The sequence below is a fragment of the Lampetra fluviatilis genome, chromosome 2, assembly GCF_964198595.1.
Source record: "Lampetra fluviatilis chromosome 2, kcLamFluv1.1, whole genome shotgun sequence".
In the NCBI taxonomy this organism is placed as follows: Eukaryota; Metazoa; Chordata; class Hyperoartia; order Petromyzontiformes; family Petromyzontidae; genus Lampetra; species Lampetra fluviatilis.
Window position 1 is genome coordinate 32,274,972 of NC_136276.1, and position 23,301 is coordinate 32,298,272.

The 23,301-nt window shown below is 47.5% G+C and overlaps 1 protein-coding gene and 1 long non-coding RNA gene across 4 annotated transcripts in view; one reads left to right on the forward strand and one right to left on the reverse strand.

Moving 5' to 3' along the window:
- LOC144945554 (protein FAM135A-like) overlaps positions 1-11,795 on the forward strand; it is a 50,356-nt gene extending 38,561 nt beyond the window's left edge. For both annotated transcript variants that reach the window (XM_078874037.1, XM_078874046.1), the window contains exons 15-21: positions 290-459; positions 1,122-1,213; positions 2,239-2,336; positions 3,271-3,422; positions 3,875-3,985; positions 5,254-5,367; positions 5,749-11,795. In XM_078874037.1, the coding sequence (XP_078730163.1) occupies positions 290-459; positions 1,122-1,213; positions 2,239-2,336; positions 3,271-3,422; positions 3,875-3,985; positions 5,254-5,367; positions 5,749-5,954 (943 nt within the window). In that variant the 3' untranslated portion in view covers positions 5,955-11,795. The remainder of the gene's footprint in view (positions 1-289; positions 460-1,121; positions 1,214-2,238; positions 2,337-3,270; positions 3,423-3,874; positions 3,986-5,253; positions 5,368-5,748) is intronic.
- LOC144945566 (uncharacterized) overlaps positions 1-22,440 on the reverse strand; it is a 42,778-nt gene extending 20,338 nt beyond the window's left edge. For both annotated transcript variants that reach the window (XR_013639693.1, XR_013639691.1), the window contains exon 1: positions 22,367-22,440. This is a non-coding gene — a long non-coding RNA (uncharacterized LOC144945566). The remainder of the gene's footprint in view (positions 1-22,366) is intronic.
- Between the last annotated feature and the right edge of the window lie 861 nt (positions 22,441-23,301).

Below are 23,301 nucleotides of genomic sequence, written 5' to 3' on the forward strand. Positions count from 1 at the left end.
GAGCTGTCGATCGAAATGACTACTGATGTCAACATTTACTATTTATATTGTTTTAATTGACTGGTACGAGTGAACGCCGCCGGTTGCCACCCCTTGCAGAGAAAGTTGTTGACGTCCCAGGTCAAAGTTGTCGCTTAATGCTTCATGTCGCACACTCTTCACTTCTTCTTTCCCTCGGCGTTTAAAATTAGCGGTTGAGTTCATAACCGTACGTCGAGCTTGGAAAGCCATTCGGTGGCAACGCTCCGTGCTGATGTTCCCCGCACGTGTGTTAACGCTTAAACCCCAGCTTCATGCGAGCGAAGGAGGAAGTGAAGAAGCAACTCAAGTTCCCGGGCTTCCTGTACAGCGACCAGGCGACGTTCGCCTCGGCCGTGCCTTACTTCGCGCCCGAGACGCCGGACGGTCTCAGCGACGCCGACGCCATTCATCTGGTGGTGTGCGTGCACGGCCTGGACGGTATGAGACATGCGTTCGAATGTCACCGATGCGCGTGCGCAAGGGAGCGTCCAGCAATGGGGCCCGGCCGGCACGGGAGGATGATTGCGTCTCTGGGCCGATGCTTCGGAGATCCTGAAATTGTGTGGCCGGTATGTTATCGCCGGCAAATGGGCCCTCCCTGAGGATGCCCCCGCAACTCTGTTCGTGATTGCGCCACAACGGCAGCCCCTCCAGCCCCCCCAATGATCAACGCACCATTAGCACGATGGGTTTTAGCGCTATAATAATAACACGAGGCTATCCAGATGGCGCTGCGTTTCACAGATGATGATGATAGTCTGCAGTAATTTCACGGTCGGGTTTTGACAGTGTGTTATATGTGGCTTTCCCTGGGACTCGCGAATGGGCCTCCGTCCCCCCTGGGACTCGCGAGTGCTGCCCTGACTGTCCCCCGCAGCTCATTGTCCTTAATGTTGTCGATGCTAGCGCCCCAGTTTTTTGGTTGCTTTCTGGCCTGTTTTCTGTGTTTCCCTGCCCTGACCCCACTTCTCCCCAGACCCCACTTTCTCTGTCTTCACATAGTTTTGTTTTTTGTGATTGCATTTCGACGCTGCGCAGCGCAACTGCTAAATACTATGCGGTAGCGTCACTGCCAGCCTGCTTTTTGTGCCGTTGTTTAGGGAACAGTGCCGACTTGCGTCTGGTGAAGACCTACATTGAGCTGGGCCTCCCAACAGCCAAGATTGACTTCCTCATGTCAGAGAGAAACCAGGTGAGGTATTGTACATAGTGTGGATATTTCATCATCCAGGACCCATATTGTAATGAGATGGTCCTTGCCTCGTAAAAAGCATCAGTTCACCAACATTGATTCAAGCAAGTCTGACTGCTGATGAGACACTGCATGTTGAAACCGGTCCAGAGTTTGCTCGTCTTGAAAAAAAAGAGCTGCTGAAAGTATGCACTCCCAGAAGGCCATGGTATGGCTGATGGGTTGTGTAAGGAATACTTCAATGTTTTGTACGTGCAGAGACAGATGTGAAGATGTGAACCTTATGGCGGTACCCCGGCTCTCGCATAATGTCCGTGATGCAGTCATTTTTAGTCTGTTGATGGTCGGCGATGCGGCAATGGACTCATCTCGACGAGCTGTACACGATGCACTACGGTGCGTACGAGCCTTCAGGGTTTCGGCACAATCGTCCTCGCTGCGTTTCGACATCACGGAGTAGCACTGATTTCAGATTTATTGGTACCCCAGTCGCAGAGTTAAGTACACCCCTGAAAAAAATAGTGTCCCAGAAATAAAATATTTAATTGCCTCGGCCAGTTTGTATTATTTGGTACCCCGGGGTACCGCCATAAGGATCATGTATCCTCTGCTTATTTATTCAATTGTCAGATCAAAGGTAACACTTCCATGTAATTTCAACCTCATTCACATGAACTGCAAGCCACACTTCTTTCAAATGGTACTGTATTGAAATTTGTGGAGTGGTCTGTGTGTTTGCCAGCAATACAGATTAACTGCTTGCTTCATAAATATGTTTCGGTCATTTTAATGCCCAATTTCTTAGTCAAATTGAGAGAGAGAAAAAAAAAATTACCCGCGAATAACGAACATTTTCTTAAATTGAGTTTCAACAACGTAAAAAATAGCACAAAGTCGCATGTTATGACTTGGCACCTTAATGGTGCGAGTGGCTTACTTGGCGCCGAATGAGTCGCTGGTGAGTAATGAGAGCCCTGCATCCCCCCGCCGGTGTCTGTCTGTGTGCATGCGTGCACGCCAATCAGAACGACACGTTTGCCGATTTTGAGACGATGACGGATCGCCTGCTGGATGAAATAGTTCAGCACATTCAGATCTACAGCCTCACGCTGTGCAAGATCAGGTCGGTACACTGCTTCAATATAGCCGGATAAATATATTAGACGTTAAAACGTCGTGACGTGCTTTAAAACATACAATAAGTCCTCCTTTACTTCCGGCAGGATCCTGCATTGGGAAGTTTGGCCAATGCCAATGACGTATGCTACTGGACATGTATGAAAAAGAGCTGTATAGCTCATCAGATTCTTCCAGTATAAATACATATTCTGATATTCTTAGCTGTGGACAGAAACCGGAAAACCCATGGGTGAGAATATACAATCTCCACGCAGAAAGGCGCCTGATTCAGGAATCGAACCCTTGCTGTGAGGCATGAGTGTTGCCAATGCGCTACCCTGCCTACCTATGGAGGCTGCATGTAGAAAAACCTTTCTAGTGACTAGCGTGTTTTTTTATTACATCTGTACGATAATTGACTTGTCAGTTATTTTCTGCGTGTAATGGATGCTGCAGTTCTGTAATGGTTAGCACACTGGACTTGCAATCCAGAGGCCGCCGGTTCATTCTCTCGTTGCAACAGTTGAAACAATGAGGTAATTTGATTAAATTCCCCCCTTTCATGTCCGTACAGCAGTCTAAATTAGTACACCACAGTTAGTCAATCGGTAGGTCGCATGTGGTGGATTAGAGTGTGGGGACTGCCACGCTAGGCCGCCGTTGAAGAATAGGCCACAAATTCCCTCCAGAGGGGCTCTCTGGGAGTTCCCTCTCATGGAGGCCCTTCTAGCAGCAGTGGCGGGAGCAAGCAATAATCAAGACTTGGGCCTTTACCTAGTTAATATTCATTATTGCGTACAGGAAAGTTTGTGAAGATGAGTATTTTAACATTTTCCTTCATCATTGCGGCACCCGTGGATTTTAAGCGGACCAGCATCTCGCTGCAGTGCGGGGCTTCTCACTGATGTCGTTCTTTTTTATTTTCTCCGCTGCTGTAGCTTCATTGGACATTCGCTGGGCACGCTGATCGTGCGCTCGGTGCTGACAAGGCCACGCTTTCGCTGCTTCCTACCCAAGCTGCACACCTTCCTGTCACTGTCCGGCCCACATCTCGGCACCCTCTATAACAGCAGCGCTCTCGTCAACACTGGTACCGTCCGCTCGCTCGCTCGCTCACTCACGCATTCAGTCAATCGCTCACTTGGTCATCTGCTCACTCACTCATTCCTTCACGATCTTGCTCATTTGCTCGCCAAAAATAATTGTCCCTATAATTATTGTTCTGATCACAATTTGTTTTTTGCACACATCTCAAACATTTATAAGGGCAATCCTAGTGGCAGCTGTCCCTGTGGGCACAAGGTGACTCGGCATTTGGCCAGAAAAGGGGCATCAGTCTGGAGGTATGGGGCGACGATTGCTGCTTTGTGTAATCCCTGTTGATTTATTTATTGATGCACAAAAACTGGAAAGCATGCTCCTAGCAGCGTCTCTCTGCCAACTGACAGCGTGCACGTAAGGTAACTCTTTCCAGGCTTGATTCTTTGCGCTGCATCATCGATCATCAATTGTTTGTACATCGTGCGTGCGTCTGTGCGTCAGGGCTGTGGTTCATGCAGAAGTGGAAGAAGTCTGGATCGCTGCTCCAGCTGACGTGCAGAGACCATCCTGACCCTCGGCAGACCTTCCTCTACAAGCTCAGCCAAAAACCAGGTGCCAGTTTTTTCCCACATCGTCTCATTTAGCATACGAACAGCTATGGGCCAAATTTGTTCTAATTGCCTTCCGACTAAGGTTGAAAGCATTAATGCATTGGCCGTTTCTGTCCCACTGTAATGGGGGGGGGGAAGCATTACAACTCTCAAAAAGATGATTCGATATTCGGGACTTGCCCTTTTCAAAATAGCCCAATTGATCAAAAGAGTTGCTCCTAATTCGGTGAAACAAACCACAGCGGGAAAGGACGATTTGCAAATATGGGGATGTATTATGCCCCAATAGCTTCTGTTTCTGCTTTGTTAAGTAAATTATTCCAAAGACAAATGAGTGGTAGAAGGCGTTGCATAGTCCATGGGGGTGCGCATGATTGCGTAACGCTTGTTATACTTATTTTGTATCGAACATACTTGTACTGTAATAATAATACTGTACGTAAATATAAATAAATTACTACTGAAAAAATGCACCAAACGTCTCCGTGGAATTGGGGAAATAACTTACGTGAATAAAAATAAAGAATGGATTCTTACACTCGTGATTTGACGCGCGTGTATTCTGAGCGTAAGAATCGATTTTTAATCTTAATCAATGGTTTGCGAAATGCTCCATTCTGGATAGCAGGGGTTGTGTGATCAAGTCCTTAGTCAATTCTGCTTTGTAGCATTCCACAGGCGATGGCATCATATGTTTTTTAACTGGCCTTCGATGAGATATCTCAGCATTCTCCAGCCAAACCACACTTGACACATTTTATTCCTTCCACGCTCCAGAAACATTTTAATAGCCGCTAGTTTTTTGTGTTGTTGATAATTGTATGTAAGATAAAAAAATGTAAAACTGATTATCAGTTTACCGACCACTAACCAGCACTGACTCGCGTGGTGAATTATGGTCAAATAAGCTCCATGACTGACACGGCGCAGTGAGGCCTGGACTGGCAAACGTCTTCTGTTTTGATTGATATATATTGAGTATGTAATAGGGTGTCACGTGACCCGTCGCATGCAAACGCGATGTGCGGTTTCGACAACACTCGCTTTACATCGTTTCTAAAATCCAACTGGATTCCATTGTAGATTCCGTGACTTTCGGGCATCGATAACTGAATCTATAAACGATTATTGACACGATCGATTATCGATATTATAACCCCGCTTAAAATCCGCTGTAGGTTTATTTCGCACGTGCTCTTCGTTGGCTGTGTTCGCGTGAGCGCGTGCGTGAACTCGTGGTTCTATCCTGCCCCCCCCCCCCGCCTCTAGGCCTGCAGCACTTCAGGAACGTGGTGCTGGTGGGCTCCCTGCAGGATCGCTACGTGCCCTACCACTCGGCTCGCATTGAGATGTGCAAGCTGGCGCTCAAGGATAAGCAGTTGGGTGAGTGGCTGGACCTCCGCAGGCCCTCTCTCCCGCGACCCTTTGTACACGTACAGCCCGCTGACAAAGCAAAACCGTTGTTACCCTTGAAATCGGTACAGGTGCTAGGCAGATTAGTAACATCAAAGGCTGGTGAGAGGTGGCTTGGGGAGGCCTTCGTTTGGCAGGGGATTGATCACGGCTGAAGATAATTATTTTGTAAGAGGTGACAGGGGTGGTTTAGATGTCATATCTCTGCTGGCATTGCTGAGATCCCGGGTTTATAATCCACACAAGTGCCTGTGCTTAAACCGGCCTGCGGATAGACCATTGCCAGCGATGACGATTGTGATATTTGTGTGAAACAGCCACGTTTCGTTGCCCCTCCCCACCTCGGTCCAGGTGCGGTGTACGCCGACATGATTGCGAACCTGCTTGGGCCCGTGCTGGCGTCCGAGCGGTGCCGCCTGGTGCGCTACGACGTGGTGCACGCGCTGCCCAACACGGCGAACTCCATCATCGGCCGCGCGGCCCACATCGCCGTGCTCGACTCCGAGCTCTTCCTTGAGAAGTTCCTGCTCGTCAGGGGACTCGAGTACTTCCGATAATGGCCTGGCAGGGCAGGGAAGGGGGGGGGGAAAGAGCTTGCCCGAACAGATACGAGCACCGCACGTCATCTCTCTGGAGAGACGCCGGCCGTTGGCGCGCGGCTCCTGGGGACGGGAGGGGGGGCGGCCGTCGATCGGTTGCGCTTGTGTGGTGAAGGTCAGCGCTTGAAATCGTTGAGGTAACATCATCATTCTCACGTTTGTTATTCGCGCAGTTCTCAGCGCAAAGGCTTATGTAGAAGGCGTTGGGTTTCGCAGACGAGAATCCGCAGCGGTTTACCCAGGTCACTCTCGCTAACGAGACTGTCCTGGTGTCTTGAACGAGTTCTCGCCTCGTTAAAAAAAATACGAACGAAATGACTTGAGAGTAGGAGGGCGATGTTGCCCTGCGCTTTTGCCCAATTAGGTAATTTGCAAGTGACGTTTTTAGATTTGGACCGTGATGCCAGCACAACATGGCCCACACATTTTTTCCAATAACGTCACGGGGGGGTCTATGGTGACACGTATTTACGATGTAATAGGGTCCCGCGGTATTCACCAGGGGCGAACCTCTGTGACAAGCGGCAAACTGTCCACCGCTCTGGCATTTTCGCGGCCCAGCTCGTGCCAGTGCGCTGCGCCGTTTCAGCTTAAGGCCTTGCGCGTCCGTCCGATGCTCCGCTGAGTTCCAATTCTCTTGCTGTTGTGTAATAAGCCAACGTAGAGCAAGGCAGTGGGGGGGGGCGGTATGCATGATGTGCAGTTGGTGGGCTACTACCTGGGCATGTAGCTTGCTGCTTTTCCCACAACTGGATTAAGACCCTGTGACTTAATAGTGAATAATTGCAGTCAAAGCGAGCGATTCTCCTCTCCGTCTCGTGCTGATGCAGCCGATTGTCTGTTCGTAACTCGTTTTGTGTTTTGACGCTAATTCCACTCCACGGAGATGCATTTTGGTTCCTATTTATCCCAGCTTTGGCAGGAAAATCTGCTGGTTTAGACGCCTCATGATAAGAGCACTCACGCCATGAGTTTTCCGAAGCTGAACGTGGCATGCACCATCATGATAGCATGCAAACAAACACAGAGGCAGCCGCCTTCAATAGCATTTGCTTCATACCATGAACAGAAAGAAAAAGATCCCCAATGCAGCATACACAAGCTGTTGGGGTAAGTACTGTTAACGTGCACCTATGAATTCCGGCACGGCACACAAGGTATTTACACACCATACCAGGCACTGGGTTATGGTTGAGTCGACCTAGGGGCGGCCCAGGGACCGGTTCATATATTCCTCACCGATGTTGCCCGTGAGCGGGAATCGAACGCAGATCGGCAGGTCCGTAGCGCGGTGGGTCAACCACTGCACTACCACCAGCGTGCACGTACGTACACGGAAGCGAAGTCATGCCTACACGCACACACACACACACCCAGGCAGCTGCCTTCAAGAGCATTCCAGCCACTTTCTCGGTTAAAGCAGAATCAGCGCTACGCTGCCAGCAGATGTTTACTTGTTTCTTTAAGTGATTCGCAAGTGTGAGATGATGTGTTTATACGTGTTTTGTTAAGCGGTCGTTAATTTGTGCGCTAACAGAGTCTCTTCATTCCAACCACAGCAAGAACAATTGGGGCTGCAACACAATTAATCGTGAGCAGTCGTATACTGTATTACAATTTGTTTTTTTATCCTGTGGAGATCGGCTTTTATTTGCGCGTATCTGATACTGTGTGGTCGGCTTGAGCGAAGTCTTAACGATCGATACGATGAGTTCCGCAGAATGCGCTCTCCCCTTTGTCCAATTTTGGGGATAATTGCGGAAGGTGTCGGCCTGTAACTGCCAAACACGCGAGTTATAACCAGTCCGCATACTTGACGGCAATAATGCTGAACGGTGAAAACATTTACATCAATTTCAAGTCATTTGCCAAGCCCCAACCTATGCTTTTCGATCAGCAACCACCCGCGTACGTTCGTCACCGGTTACTGGCGCCGGATGGCTCATTTGTAAGATGCATATATTTTTTAACGTTACGTCGTCTTAATATATATGCGAGTCCATGTATATTGGGTAAGTGCGGGAGTCTGCGTGTGAAATATTGTGGACAGCGCGGGGTTCGTTGCAGGTGGAGTAATTTAACGGAGGTGAGAGACAAGGATGGGTTATCAAAGTACGGTATATATATAATGTGGATGTACAGTTTTTGAATGTAATATTGAGGATGTAGTGGACAAATATTTGATTCAGTGTTAATATTTCCGTTTACCAGGCCCGCATTCTAATGACCAAGCAGAGATGTCCTCTGTTGGACGTTTTTCATTTTCAGACAGCGGTAGAGTTGGAGAGCCTCCCTCCCATTTAAGCTGTGTCTCGTTGTTGTAATATCGGCAATGCGGATCGTATTAACTGACCCAATGCAGAGACGATATTTAATTTCGTGAAATACGGTCTCCGAATAATGGTTATTACTGTCCGTTCCTCCATTGATTAACAAACAAAATCAATCCACATTTCCGCTGTGATTCGTTGATTGAATTGTGGCTGCTGCTGTTTCTGCGACTGCTGCTTCTGTCCAACAAGATGGGCATTTCTTGCAGGGTTCGGCAGTTACATCCTACGCACAACCGTTAAAAGACGCAAAGATAAACATTTGACTTGATTACAACCACGTAGTTATTCACAGTTGCGCCGTTAAGCTCTCCGATTTGTGTTCGGCACGATGTCCGGACGTTTCGCTCCACGAGCCGGGAACATCCTGAAGTATTAAAATCTTTAAATCTCTCAACGACGAGAACTAATCGCAACAATTGGTGCAGGCCAAAAACCAAAAGTTTCGTCAACACACAAAAATACACACTGTGTATCACAGAAAAGCTCTAAGCTGTATAAATGACCACAGTGCAGTTCTTCTGAACAGGTAGTTTCCTAGATTTGAAGTTTTCGTGACTGCAAGGATTCATACTCTTTGTTTTTTTCGGTAAAGTCACGTGGGCAAAATTACCGTGACGGTTCCACCTGAAGACGGAAGCTTGCGTTGCCTCCGAAACGTCGTGATTTTATTTATTTAAATTTTTTACCTACGTGACTTTACAGAAAAAACCAAAGAGTAGGTAGTTTTCTGTATAAGGCTGCGAGTTCTCTTGTACACGCAGTGCACACTTGTGCGTACTCTGAATTAATTCAAACTCCCTGGACGTGACGCGAAACGGTGGGACGTCACGCTGAACAACACGCAGTCCAACCCGAGCGCGCACCGCAAAGATATTGGACGGGACTAAAATGAAGCGTCAGGGGGTCTGCAACAGTGGGCCCGTCACTTTAACGTTGGTGCTGTAATGCTGCTTGGTTGTTATGTATCTTTTTTTATGGATCTATTTCGAATGTGTTTTTTTTGTTTATATCGTTTTAGACTTCATGCAATGCATGAATCCCGACGGCGTGTGTTTATATTGTTGCGCTGTGTAACTTTTCTTACAGTAACGTCTATGGTTTACACTTGGCAACGCTTGTGGTCGCTCTGTTACGAGGTTATTTGCATTTCTCTTTTTTCTATCGAACGGTGAGGCTCCTGGGGTGTGGTAACTTTGGGTTTTGTGTGTTTTTTTTTTCAAACTTCGCATCATTTTGAACAAAAGCATTGTGGATATGCACGTTTCTGCGGACGTTAGCGGATCTGGTCTGTGACTATGCGGTAAAGATGTAAACTAATTACTGGAACGAACCTTTTAAACGTGACTATCGCCGTGCTCGAAGGATAATTGAGATGGTCATCGTCGGCATTGGTGGTACTGAGGCAGCGGTTGAAATTTCACATTTTCTATGGCGGGCGGAGACAAAGTGTGTTAATGTAAATTTTTTGTTTGACCAGGTGAGATAAATCTCAGGAGCAGGACGTCTCGTTTTTTTGGGTGAGTCGCCCGTGTCGCCAAGCTGACGAGCAAAGCCAACGCAGTACAGCATGGCGATGACGCGAATGGGAGTCGGTGCCAAAAGCAACCGTGTCGCATGCGGAATCGAATCAGTTTTTTAAATGATTAAGATATTGGATGATACAGGTTTTTTTTTGGGTTAGTTTGCGTAAATATATAAATGTGCTGTTAAGCCCGCCACCACCCGACACAGCCGATGAGTAAGGTTTGTCACGTAAACAGAACGTGGCAATTCGTTAAGAGTACAGCACACCGGTGTGTTGGAGAGCCAAGCCACAACATTTACAATCAGATTGTAAATACAATCCACAACGTTTAAATGTTGTGGATTTTCTCTCCAACACACTGGTGTGCTGTGCTAGTAACGAATTGGCACGTTCTGTTTACATGACAAACCTTACTAATGGGCTGTGTCGGGTGGTGGCGGGTTTAACAGCACATTTATGCGATCTAACCCAAAAAACCTGTATTATGGCTGATAATGGTCGCGAAAGCCTACATGTTAAACTGAAGATATTGGTGATAAATTGACCCTGGGCAGGATTGAAGGCTCGGAGACTTGCTGCTCCGCTAACTGAGCGATAGCAATAATGTTATGATTATGTACACGCACACCCCCTTTTCCAGTCCACTGCTGGGCGAGGAGCTGGGGGGGTTGTATGGCCATGCTTCAACCGTGCTGGACAGCACAGAATTGGTCGAGCTGGAGAGCATAAATGTTGGAGCAAACAGGGTACAGGATACAGCAGTTGATTTTGCTGTGCTGCCCGGTCCCTCCTTGCTGCCCATCACGTGGCTCCACGGCAGCCTATAGCACCTATTTTTTTCACGTTGGACTCCCATCCGTACCCCTGTCCAGTGCCAACATTGCTTAGCGTCTTGAGATCTGACGAGACATCAGCTGCTGCTTTTTCAGGCGGTTTGGTCAAATGTGTTGAGGTGAGATGTATAGTGCCCTGAGACGCTTTAAACAAAACAAAAAACACGTTTTAGATCGTTTAGGTTTCTCTTGCCAAAGCGAGCGGTCGTTTGAAAGGGCGTTTATTTTATGGTAACAGGTGTCAGTCACGCGAGACGAGGTTCATTTGTTTCTACGTGTCGCTTAAACGATCTGTTCACGAGCAAAGGCATCGCACGCGGCACGAACTACTAAATGACGTGCAGCACGCACTGGTAGGGTGTCTCGTTTAAATCCTTGAACTTCAAAGTATCCTTTTCCCATGAATCGGTTGTGCCTGGTTTTTGTTGTTGTTCCGGAAGCCAGGTGATTATCTTAAGTATGCAGAACCCACAAGGTCAAGATATTGCGCGTCTGTGTAGATAATTAGATGTAAATGTATATTTATATATCATAAGTTCAGTCCATACTTAATAATGTGACGCTGCTAATGGTTAATTGGATGACGGTACATTGTGTCGCACTGTGTTTCTCTCAAATGTGCAACTTACCCGGTCGCGGATGCAGCCTGCTAGACTTGAGCAAGACAGTGGAGCAAGCTGGTCTACTGCAGAAAAATACATTAACGTAAATATGGGTTTACATTTGCATGCGAGACTTGTGTTTAGTCTGTTGTCCTTCCCCCCCGAACCTCCGATCTAGGGATGGTTGGCTACTTACGGTGCGAAAGAAGTTCAACATACATAAGATGGTGATAGCGCGTTTACTTTTAAGCCGAGGTCTCAAAACGTTTTGCGTTGTATCACTTTAAATGTAAGTCAAGCCATCCGTTTTATGTATATGGTGGGAGCTTAAGGGCGGTAAGGAGGTTTACATGAATGCATGCCCTCTCCGAACATTACAGTTTTGATCCAGGTGTGGTTTTCAGTGATGGGCTACTGGTTGAGAAATTCGTCTTCAGGAGTTGAATCTGCAACTAAATTATCGATTTGATTTCTCGAGAGAAAGCAGAGCAGGGAGTACCAACAAATTTTTTTTTTCCCTATTGAATCTTCCAACTCCTGTAGAATTGCCGCAGTCGTGTGTGGCAAAAGCCCAACGCAGAAAAAAAAGCCACATTTGGATTCCAAATTGCACACGTTGATCATTACTTCTTCCACGTCGTTTTTATTTATTCCATTGTTTGTACAAAAATGTCCTAGTGAAATGCGACGCGCGCACATTACGACACACGACGGACAACTCACGTGTACGGCAGAGGTCGCAAACGGGTTTTGATTCCTTACCCGTACCCGGCCGCACCAGGGTCAAACGGTTACTCACCAGTGACTCACGGCCTACCCGTACTCGGCCGCACCAGGGTCGCAAACGGCTACCCGTACCCGCCCGATTACGGGTAGCCGGATATCGGGTAGGGTACGAGTATCGGGTACCCGGTTGCGACCTCTGGTGTACGGTGTAGTGGAGAGCAGCAACGAGTTCGGTTGGCTCCCAGGCGTTGCGACGGTCCGAGTAGAAGGAAGCCGGCCGGATTCACGGGACGCTCCGCGAATTGGTTTCGATCGTACGGCTCGGCAGCATTGGTGTTTTTGACGCGTGGCAGGTTCACAAATCGCGTGTATTGTATAAATGGTTTATGATGTTACAGCAACAAACAAACAAAAAAAACCTTTCCACACGTGGGTAAAACTTTTGTAATTGTACCTCATAGTTGTATTTAAGAAATATTCGGCGCACATTATCGACGCCGTAGTAACAAAAGAAAAAATAAGGTGAAAAATGTGAAATTGTGGTTACAGATTGATGCGATGTCCATTGCTGTATTGGTACCGCAGTAACTGCCTTCTCACCCAATAAATATCGGTGCCTGGTTTAGCAATTCCTTCATTTGAACCTGATGGCGGGACCCCGGGGTCCCATAAGCCCCCGGCTCTCGCATAAACTACGTTGCGACGTCATTTTAAGTCTGTTGAAGGCGAACGACACGGCAATCTATTCCTCTCGACGAGCTCTACACGATGCGCTAATCAAAGTTTTGTTTATGACTACGGCATTCGTCCTCGCTGCTGCGATTGGACACGACATAACAATCCGCGCCAGGCGGGTCGCGGCGTTGATGTGCGCCGTGGGACGGAGTCGCCAAAATAAATAAATTAATTGATATTTTGACTGACGTTTATTTGGGCCCCCCTGGGTCCCGCCATAAGGTTCATCTAGTAAGTCCTTCATTTCCGTGTATCACACCAACTTAAGGGGGGGGGGGGGGTGGGTGGTGGACAGGTCCACGCACGGTCAGTGACGATGCTTAAGTCATCATCGGCTGTGCAGGGCTCTCCAGCAGACAACGCTGGAGCAGACGAGCAGGGCATTGCCTGCTCTTCAAGGAGCAATAACCCATCGTCACGTGAACTCCGGTCGTCCTCGCAGCGGCTTTTGGCTCGCCATCGAACAAAGACGGTCACTGCATCGCGCGCCACTTTAAAATCATCCAGATTGAAAACGAATTTCTTTCGAACTGATTTTTGTGTTTGGTTTGTTGTCCTTCCACCGCACTATCTATTAGCATGGTTGGCTACGTGCAGTGCGAAGGAAGTTCAACGCACATACGTACAGACAGTTCGCGTTCTAGGTCTGTCATGATGACCCCCCCCTTCTGCTTACTGAGGTTTGTGTAGCAGCAGCAGGCACCTGTACGTAGGCGGGCAGTCATTAAAACAACGAATGGATGTCGAATACAAGATGATGGCAACATTGAAAATAATTGTCTTTGTTGCGATCAAATTGGCAGAAGAAACAAAACACGGATTGCATTGCCATTACAAACTCACCACATTCGTCATTAGCACTGCCTTGTGAGACAAATATATACAAGTAAAGTCACGTAGAAGGAAAGTAATAAAAATAAAACATAATAAAATAAAAATTATCACGACGTTTCGGTCACAGCACAAGCAGCCGTCCTCAGGTGAAGAAAAAGAGCTGTCGGAAAGACATTGGGATGCTGTCTTTCCGACAGCTCTTGTTTCTTCACCTGAGGACGGCTGATTGTGTTGTGGCCGAAACGTCGTGAGAATTTTTATTTTATTGTTTTATTTTTATTATTTCCCTTCTACGTGACTTTACCGAAAGAAACAAGAAGATGAATCCCTGCAGTCACGAAATCTTTAAATCCACAAATATATACAAGTAGGCTAACATTTGAGACGGTGACCGTTCTTCGAGGGCTATAAAGTAAGTTGTGTTCATCGCAGCAAAAAAAAATGTACCCTACCCATATAGCTCTTAAAGAAGTGCCTTTTGCCCGACACGTCCTCCAGCATACGCTGGACTCTCGCGCACAGTGCTAATAGTGAAGTTGGCGAGATTTAATTTACGGCACTTGCTGCCATTGGTCACCGTTGAGGATTTGGCTCTGCGGTACCAGTCTGCAGTGGGTTGTTGCTTTTGGCACCGTGAGGCCAGACGGCATCAGTGTGTGGAGCTGGCCATGAAGTGACAGGCTTTTACTGTGTTCAGCAGTGCAGTGTTGGTGCACATAGACCCTTACAGACCAACAGGACACCTTGATCATTAGCCGATGTGGTGACACACCAGTGATTATATTTATCAAGCGATTTGAAGATGGATCACAATTCAGATTTATAACAAAAGTCATTGATCTGCTAGGCTGTGAAATGGCTCAAAAAATGGCAAGTGGGTTTGATAAACCATGTATTTGGACGTTTGAGTGTCATATCTCTGTAGTAGTGTGGGTTTTCTCTGGGCTTTCAATATTCTTCTCATATGAGAAAAAAACATTAATTAGACATAAGCTATCCATACATCCCAATGCAGAACCGCTATAAATAAGACTCTCAAAAGTCGATGAGGCTTTCTTGTATCAATGAATAATGCTGCTGTATTGTAACTTTCTTACAAATGCAAGTGTGTGTGCTTACCACACTCATTCTAAATTGACCAACAACAACAAAGAACGATTGTTACTGCTTTGGCATTTGTGCACAGGTCACAGAAATTCCACATTTATCAATTACACTGCCCAAGAAGGAAACAATGTAATATTAATAATGACTTGCCACACTTCTCTTGAGATGGCATTTGATTGAAGACACGTTCACCTGACATCAGGCGGAGACCCCCACTGCAACAGCCCCGAGTCTCCCGCGCGTCTCCCTTTTATATACCGACACGAGGCCACGCCCCCCTTCTCGATCCTTCTCGCTGATTGGACACTCGCTCCACCGGCAGACTCCACCGTCCTCTTCCGTCACCTGACCACGCCCCCTTCTCGATCATTCCCGTAGCCACCGGTCCCTTCGTACTCACAGCTGACACCCCTGTCATTACCTCCGGTGGCCACGAGTGCATTCACACTGTAGGCTGACTCCCCTGTCATTACCTCCCATATGTAGGCGCAATTTCCATTACAAATGTATGTTAATAGTTTCACAAAGTAAAATAGCCTCCACTTATTCGCCATCATTGTCAACACTTCTCGATAATTCCCGTAGCCACCGGGCCCTTCGTACTCACAGCTGACACCCTTGGCATTACCTCCCGTGGCCACTAGTCCCCTCCCACCGCATGCAGGCGCTCTTGTCATTACAATAGCACAGACAGACACACATCTGTGTTATGAAGAAAGGACCACTGCCCGGAACATCACCGATTATATCATCATTAGTAACGTCATAGGCCCGTTGCGCCAACCAGCGTGTTATATCCAACATCAATTTTTGTAAAGTTTTGCCGTGTTAGGGTAGTCAAATTGACGGAATACGTTGAGTTGGTGTTATTTGCACCCAATCTGAAGTCGTCCCCCCCCCTTATCCGCGGCGTCGGTAGGGATACAGAAGTTGCTCGCCTCGCCGTGTGAATTCTCCTATCGCTACGGCACCAACTGGGAGGGGGGGTGGTTAGAGACACTCGGCCGACAAAGATCGCGACGTCAATGGAACGAGGAGAGATTTTCACGCTCAAAAGGAGTGCGCGCGACCACAACATCGGGCAACTCGATTATTTTGTTGCATCGCAGTTTTTACATGCAGTGCGCGCTCCTTGTTTTCTGTCATCGCGCTGAGCTTGTCATCTCTTTCTCTGTCGACGAACAAATTAATTTTTTACGCAACTTGTCATAACTGAGTTACCGTCATCACGCGGGTCGATCAAAAACACAATCTCCACCGCAGGTCGCGGTACCCATGTGGTCGACCGGAGGCAGGAGGATATAAAGTCATCATGTTTCGTTTCTTCCTCCTGCGTGGTCGGTCGGTCGGTCGCCCGTCGCAAAAGCAAAACAAAAAATAAATGTCTGCTGTATTTTGAAAAAAAAAATGCTCGTCCTCAACGCCTCCTTTGAATGCCGAGAAAACAAACGCAACAGCCATCGTCTGTTCCCCACTGTGCACATGCGACGTTGGAGCGAACGTTGGTCTTGAATCCAAGATCGACCGAGCAATGGTAAACCCACGCTAACACTTTCAGAATCGGAATGTGTATTTCTACTGGAGGAATCCGATGAGTTATAAAGCTATTTTTTTCACAGATGTCCGGTAGGGGCGGGTCAGTAAGCTACAACGATAAACAGTACAAAGACACGATCGGAGTCGAAATTATCGGAAAGGTAGGCAAAACGAAGAGTCACATATGACTATTTCGGTAAAGTCACGTAGGTGAAAAAATAAAGAACTTTATTTTTTTTTATTAAATAAATAACTTTCTTTCTTTTATTAAATAAATATATTTTTTCTTTAATTTTTTCAGCTACGTGACTTTACCGAAAGAACCAAAGAGTATGGATTCCTGTAGTCACGAAAACTTAAAATCTAGAACGTCAGATATGAGACACAGGTGAGTGCAGGCTAAAACAAAACGAGTAAAACACGCGCACGGCGATTTCGAGATTGCAAATGCGGGACAAATGAATCAACCCAAGTAACTGGGACGTTGGGCCCAACGTTTCATCTAACGGTTCCAACCACATGGCCGACGTTAACTCTACGTTCCATATTCACTGCGTTATGTATCAATGCAATCCCTCTCCACTCCCCGCTCTGTTGGTGTTGCTGCATACCGAGATGCGGTTGCGTTTGAAAAAAAAACGCTCCGAAAATCCAGACGCGCGCATAGAGAAACGCGGCTCTGTCGCGTTGGTTTCGATGCCCCCTCCCCTCTGTAACCGTGATTTATTTAGCGCAGTAGGTGGCGCATTGACGCCACAATGCACTCCGGTGCTGTGCAGTACTCTGCGTAACGCTCGTCCAAAGCCCAACGTGAATTTGCAGGATGTGCACGTACGTGAAGGCATAATTTCTCGAGATTGTTTTTTTCTCGTGGGATCGCTGGCAGACTTGCGCAGGCAGTGGTGAGATGTTAACTACCTCGCGCGGTATACAGGAGGTCGTGGGTTCGATCCTGACCCTGACGCCTGCTGTATACAGGAATACCTTGCACTTTCGTCTGGTTAGGGACCAGAGCATGGACGAATGTCAATGCAGAGCCTTTATTTAGCTTGCAAATTTATTTTGGCCGGCGAAAAACGTACATGTATATAACTACAGTAAATATAAAAACGTACGTGCAAATACCTACAGTAACTATGTAACACATGCGTGCGAAACCTAAATAAATAGAAATAAAATAAAAATAAGCAAGAATAAATAAACAATACAAATAAAAAAAGATTTCCTTTAAATGTTTGTATTCTTGCGTAAGTGGACGATGAATATATTGGTGATAAGTACAGTATTATTAATATATCAATAAACACAAATATAAGAGATGCTCACTGAACGACTTATTCAGACTGAACGAAAAAGATGGCGCGTGGCGCGAACGTCGTGGAAGACGAAATTTGAAATGTTAAAATTGAAAAAGGCCGAAAGAGCTAAGCGACGGAAGTCAAGGTGATAATTGGTTTTTTACCCTTCTATCTGGCAACAAAACTGACACCTTTTTTACAATGAGTCATGTTTACATAGACCACAATACCTGCAGTCATAATGCAAACAAAAAACATAACTCTGATAATGTGCACTGTCCTTGAAGTTGATTGGTCCACACCCGAGACGTAAGTGGACGATGTGTGGACCAATCAACTTCAAGGACAGTGCACATTATCAGAGTTATGTTTTTTGTTTGCATTATGACTGCAGGTATTGTGGTCTATGTAAAGATGACTCCTTGTAAAAAAGGTGTCAGTTTTGTTGCCAGATAGAAGGGTAAAAAACCAATCATATTTTTACTGGCAATTGAGATTCCAATGGTGTGAAAGTCAAGGTATCGCTGTATTTGTAGTTTGCGTGTTTCTCTCTCGCCATGGTCGCGTGGATTTTTCTCCGGATCCTCCAGTTTTTCCCCTCCACATTTAGAATCAACAACATGCGTTTACAGTATTTGGCTGCGATAAATGTCCACATGATAAGCCACTTCCTTGAGCTATCATTTGTGGCCAGGTCGCTTCTAAAAAAAGCTATATATCTCAGTGGGCCTTTCCTGGTAAAAATTTGTTTTAAAGTTTAGTTTTAATAGTAGTGAGATGTATACTAGATGTGGTGTGTCGGGCGCGGAAAAACATTTTCGAGGTCTCTGGTACGCTGGAGTTGGCGCTCGACTCGTAGTAGCCCACAACCTGAGTTGGGGGTTGTGAGTATTGTGGATGTGGTGTGCCGGGCAATACCCGAACATACACGGCCAAGCTAAAAACCCTGATGTGCATGCAGTAACACATCTGCTGCATCTTCTTGGTTCTTTCAGTAAAGTCACGTAGAAGGGAAGTAATAAAATAATAAAAACATAATAAAATAATTCTCACGACGTTTCGGCCACAACGCAAGCAGCCGTCCTGTTACTTCCCTTCTACGTGACTTTACCGAAAGAACCAAGAAGATGAATCCCTGCAGTCACGAAAACTTTAAATCGAAACTCCTGCTGCACTTGATTGTAACAAACCCATCGACTCGCACCTCGCGTGTCCTGTAGTCGTGGACCTTAAGCCAGTGAGCGTGGGGTCACGGGTTAATCCCTGAAGAGTTGGGCTGTCCGTGGCTCAGTCTTTGAAGCTGCGTTGTAGGATTCCCAGTAAATGCCACGCGCGTGTGTCACCTTACGTAACCCAGTGCGGACCCAACAGCCTTAGGGCTCTCCTATCTTCGTCCTACAAAACGGTAAGGGTGGGTGGGAAACGCGACGCCACGGCAGCTATTTATGAATGTTCGTGGGGGTGTTGAACAGAGTGCCCCATTTCATTTTTTTTGTCCCCTCTCCTTTGAAGTTCACCGATCTGGTAGATAAGTGGTGTTCCTTTTCCTAGCCACCCACCAGCAACTACCTCAACCGATCGCCACCACGCCCCGGTAACAACCACCACCAAAGGCATTCACCAACGCTAACCACCACCTACAATCACCACAACCCTCGCCTGCTCGACAATAACCACCACCTACAACCACCACAACCCTCGTCTCCTCGACAATAACCACCACCTACAACCACCACAACCCTCGCCTGCTCGACAATAACCACCACCTACAACCACCACAACCCTCGCCTGCTCGACAATAACCACCACCTACAACCACCACAACCCTCGCCTGCTCGACAATAACCACCACCTACAATCACCACAACCCCCGTCTCCTCGACAATAACCACCACCTACAATCACCACAACCCCCGTCTCCTCGACAATAACCACCACCTACAACCACCACAACCCTCGCCTGCTCGACAATAACCACCACCTACAATCACCACAACCCCCGTCTCCTCGACAATAACCACCACCTACAACCACCACAACCCTCGCCTGCTCGACAATAACCACCACCTACAACCACCACAACCCTCGCCTGCTCGACAATAACCACCACCTACAACCACCACAACCCCCGTCTCCTCGACAATAACCACCACCTACAACCACCACAACCCTCGTCTCCTCGACAATAACCACCACCTACAACCACCACAACCCTCGCCTGCTCGACAATAACCACCACCTACAACCACCACAACCCTCGCCTGCTCGACAATAACCACCACCTACAACCACCACAACCCTCGCCTGCTCGACAATAACCACCACCTACAATCACCACAACCCCCGTCTCCTCGACAATAACCACCACCTACAACCACCACAACCCTCGCCTGCTCGACAATAACCACCACCTACAACCACCACAACCCTCGCCTGCTCGACAATAACCACCACCTACAATCACCACAACCCCCGTCTCCTCGACAATAACCACCACCTACAACCACCACAACCCTCGCCTGCTCGACAATAACCACCACCTACAATCACCACAACCCCCGTCTCCTCGACAATAACCACCACCTACAACCACCACAACCCTCGCCTGCTCGACAATAACCACCACCTACAACCACCACAACCCTCGCCTGCTCGACAATAACCACCACCTACAATCACCACAACCCCCGTCTCCTCGACAATAACCACCACCTACAACCACCACAACCCTCGCCTGCTCGACAATAACCACCACCTACAACCACTACAACCCTCGCCTGCTCGACAATAACCACCACCTACAACCACCACAACCCTCGCCTGCTCGACAATAACCACCACCTACAATCACCACAACCCCCGTCTCCTCGACAATAACCACCACCTACAACCACCACAACCCTCGCCTGCTCGACAATAACCACCACCTACAACCACCACAACCCCCGTCTCCTCGACAATAACCACCACCTACAACCACCACAACCCCCGTCTCCTCGACAATAACCACCACCTACAACCACCACAACCCTCGCCTGCTCGACAATAACCACCACCTACAATCACCACAACCCCCGTCTCCTCGACAATAACCACCACCTACAACCACCACAACCCTCGCCTGCTCGACAATAACCACCACCTACAACCACCACAACCCTCGCCTGCTCGACAATAACCACCACCTACAACCTCCACAACCCCCGTCTCCTCGACAATAACCACCACCTACAACCACCACAACCCTCGCCTGCTCGACAATAACCACCACCTACAACCACCACAACCCTCGCCTGCTCGACAATAACCACCACCTACAACCACCACAACCCTCGCCTGCTCGACAATAACCACCACCTACAACCACCACAACCCTCGCCTGCTCGACAATAACCACCACCTACAACCACCACAACCCTCGCCTGCTCGACAATAACCACCACCTACAACCACCACAACCCTCGCCTGCTCGACAATAACCACCACCTACAATCACCACAACCCCCGTCTCCTCGACAATAACCACCACCTACAATCACCACAACCCCCGTCTCCTCGACAATAACCACCACCTACAACCACCACAACCCTCGTCTCCTCGACAATAACCACCACCTACAATCACCACAACCCCCGTCTCCTCGACAATAACCACCACCGCCCCCAGTATCTTGTACAGCTGCCGTCGTGACGGAACATATTTTTTGGTGTTTTAGTTTGTTGGCCTTCCCCCGCACCTCCGATTAGCACGGTTGGCTACGTGCGGTGCGAAAGAAGTTCAACATACACACACACACACATCGTCATATTCCCCATGAAACCAACAACCTTCACAACCCCTCTCCTCTTGCCCGACAACCACCACCACCACCAACATCGCCACAACAGCCAGAGAGACGCCTCCGATTAAAACCGGATTTTCAAGTACATCGAAGTTGATAGTGGCAACGCGTTCGCCTTTTGACTGCACGCAGCAACAACAACAATCAAACATTCGTTTTAACTGTCACGCGACGAACATTACTCTCAGCGAGCGTGGAGAAGTGCTACCCTCTCAGCGGTAGTTCTGCGATGTCTGATTCCGTGGGCCATTCACTTCACAAGATGAGATTGCGCTGCTCTGCGTGAGAGATCCGAATGGAGACTTTGTCTCAGAACATGACATCAACAACGCAGTCGTGTTAAAATTGGGGGGGGGGGATTTTTTGTTAGTGCATGGTTCCTAGATCTTTCTCCACTTGTTATCGTTAAACATCGTTGTGCCAAGGCTCTGTCTTCTGCGGCTTCTAATCTGCTCCTAGGGCTTCCTCTTTTCTCTCTTCTCTGTCTGTTTCCATTGCATCAGTTTCTATATTATGTTCACTACCTAGCCTGATATACAGGAGGTCATGGGTTCGCCTGTATATTTTGAGTTTGCGTGTCTCTCTCCCCATGGTCGCGTGGATTTTTCTCCGGCTCCTCCAATTTTTCCCTCCGCATTTAGAATGAACACGCGTTTAGAGTATTTGACTGCTGTACATTTCCACGTGGCGATAAGCCACTTCGTTGACCTATCGTGTGTGGCCAGGTCGCTTCTGAAAAATAGCTATAATAGCTCTTTCGGTACTTATCTGGTGGAATGTTTTTTAATGGTCACGTGAATTTTTCTCCGGGTCCTCCGGTTTTTCTCTCCACATTTAGAATTAACACGCGTTTAGAGTATTTGACTGCCGTACATTTCCACGTGTTGATAAGCCACTTCGTTGACCTATCCATGTGTGGCCAGGTCGCTTCTGAAAAATAGCTATCAAAGCTCGGTGGGTAATTACCTGAAAAAAAGATGCTTGTTTTAGTTTACTCACGCGTTATTCGTCCTTAGTAGATACCCCACCAATTCTGCCCTCTTCTTCTCGACAATAAGCATCGTTGCCTGCTCCCTCATCCTCTTTCTGACCTCTTCCAGGCTCCCCCCCCCCCACCGCGTGCTGTTTGCCCAGCACTGGTGTATTTGTTGCCCCCAGAGTAATCTTTGGTGGAAACGGCGACTTGTTCCACGTCGATTTATCGTCGACAACACAAGTCGTAGCCTTGCGTAAGAGAGAGAGAGGTGCGGCGCCCGCCTGTTTATTCACGGATAAGGCGGCGGAAATGGCAGGTTAAAATAATCGAGGCGTGAGGTGTTAACCGCCGACTCGTGAAAACCTCGCTGGCAGGCGAGAGGGGCGTTGCTGGTTATGTAACCCGCTTATCCCGTCGTTGTGCAATGTTCAGTCCGTGAACAGAGCGTGCAAGTTGAGTGGGTCTCTCCACACGCGCCTTATCGCCATCGGCTCGCGGAGTTCTCTTTACGGCTCGTTGGGTAGGAACATGTCGGTGCCGAATGTAAAACCCAGCCTAAGTTGTTGCGCCACAAACAAATAACTCGAAGTAATCGTGTCGTTATCGAAAATATAAATAACACTGGTCAAAAAAATTAAATTCTGGCCTGGACTTTTGCAGCTGCTCTAGACTAATTTCAGGGTGCTGATTCCAAATCTGATCTCAGATTTGCTCTATCACATCTCGTTTGTATGCTGTCGGCATACCCCATTTTCATTGATTTTATCCGAAATTAACTCTGTCACTTATGATTGCAAGTTGTTGCGAGTCAGTGACTGCTTTAGTGTTAAAATATGGTGCTGTATTTTTAGTATAGTGTGTTTATAATATCATTTTATGTAGATATCCACATTTATTTAATATTTTTCTTCTGCAGTTTTAATTGAAAATGCAATATTTGATATCTCAAAAACCTGAT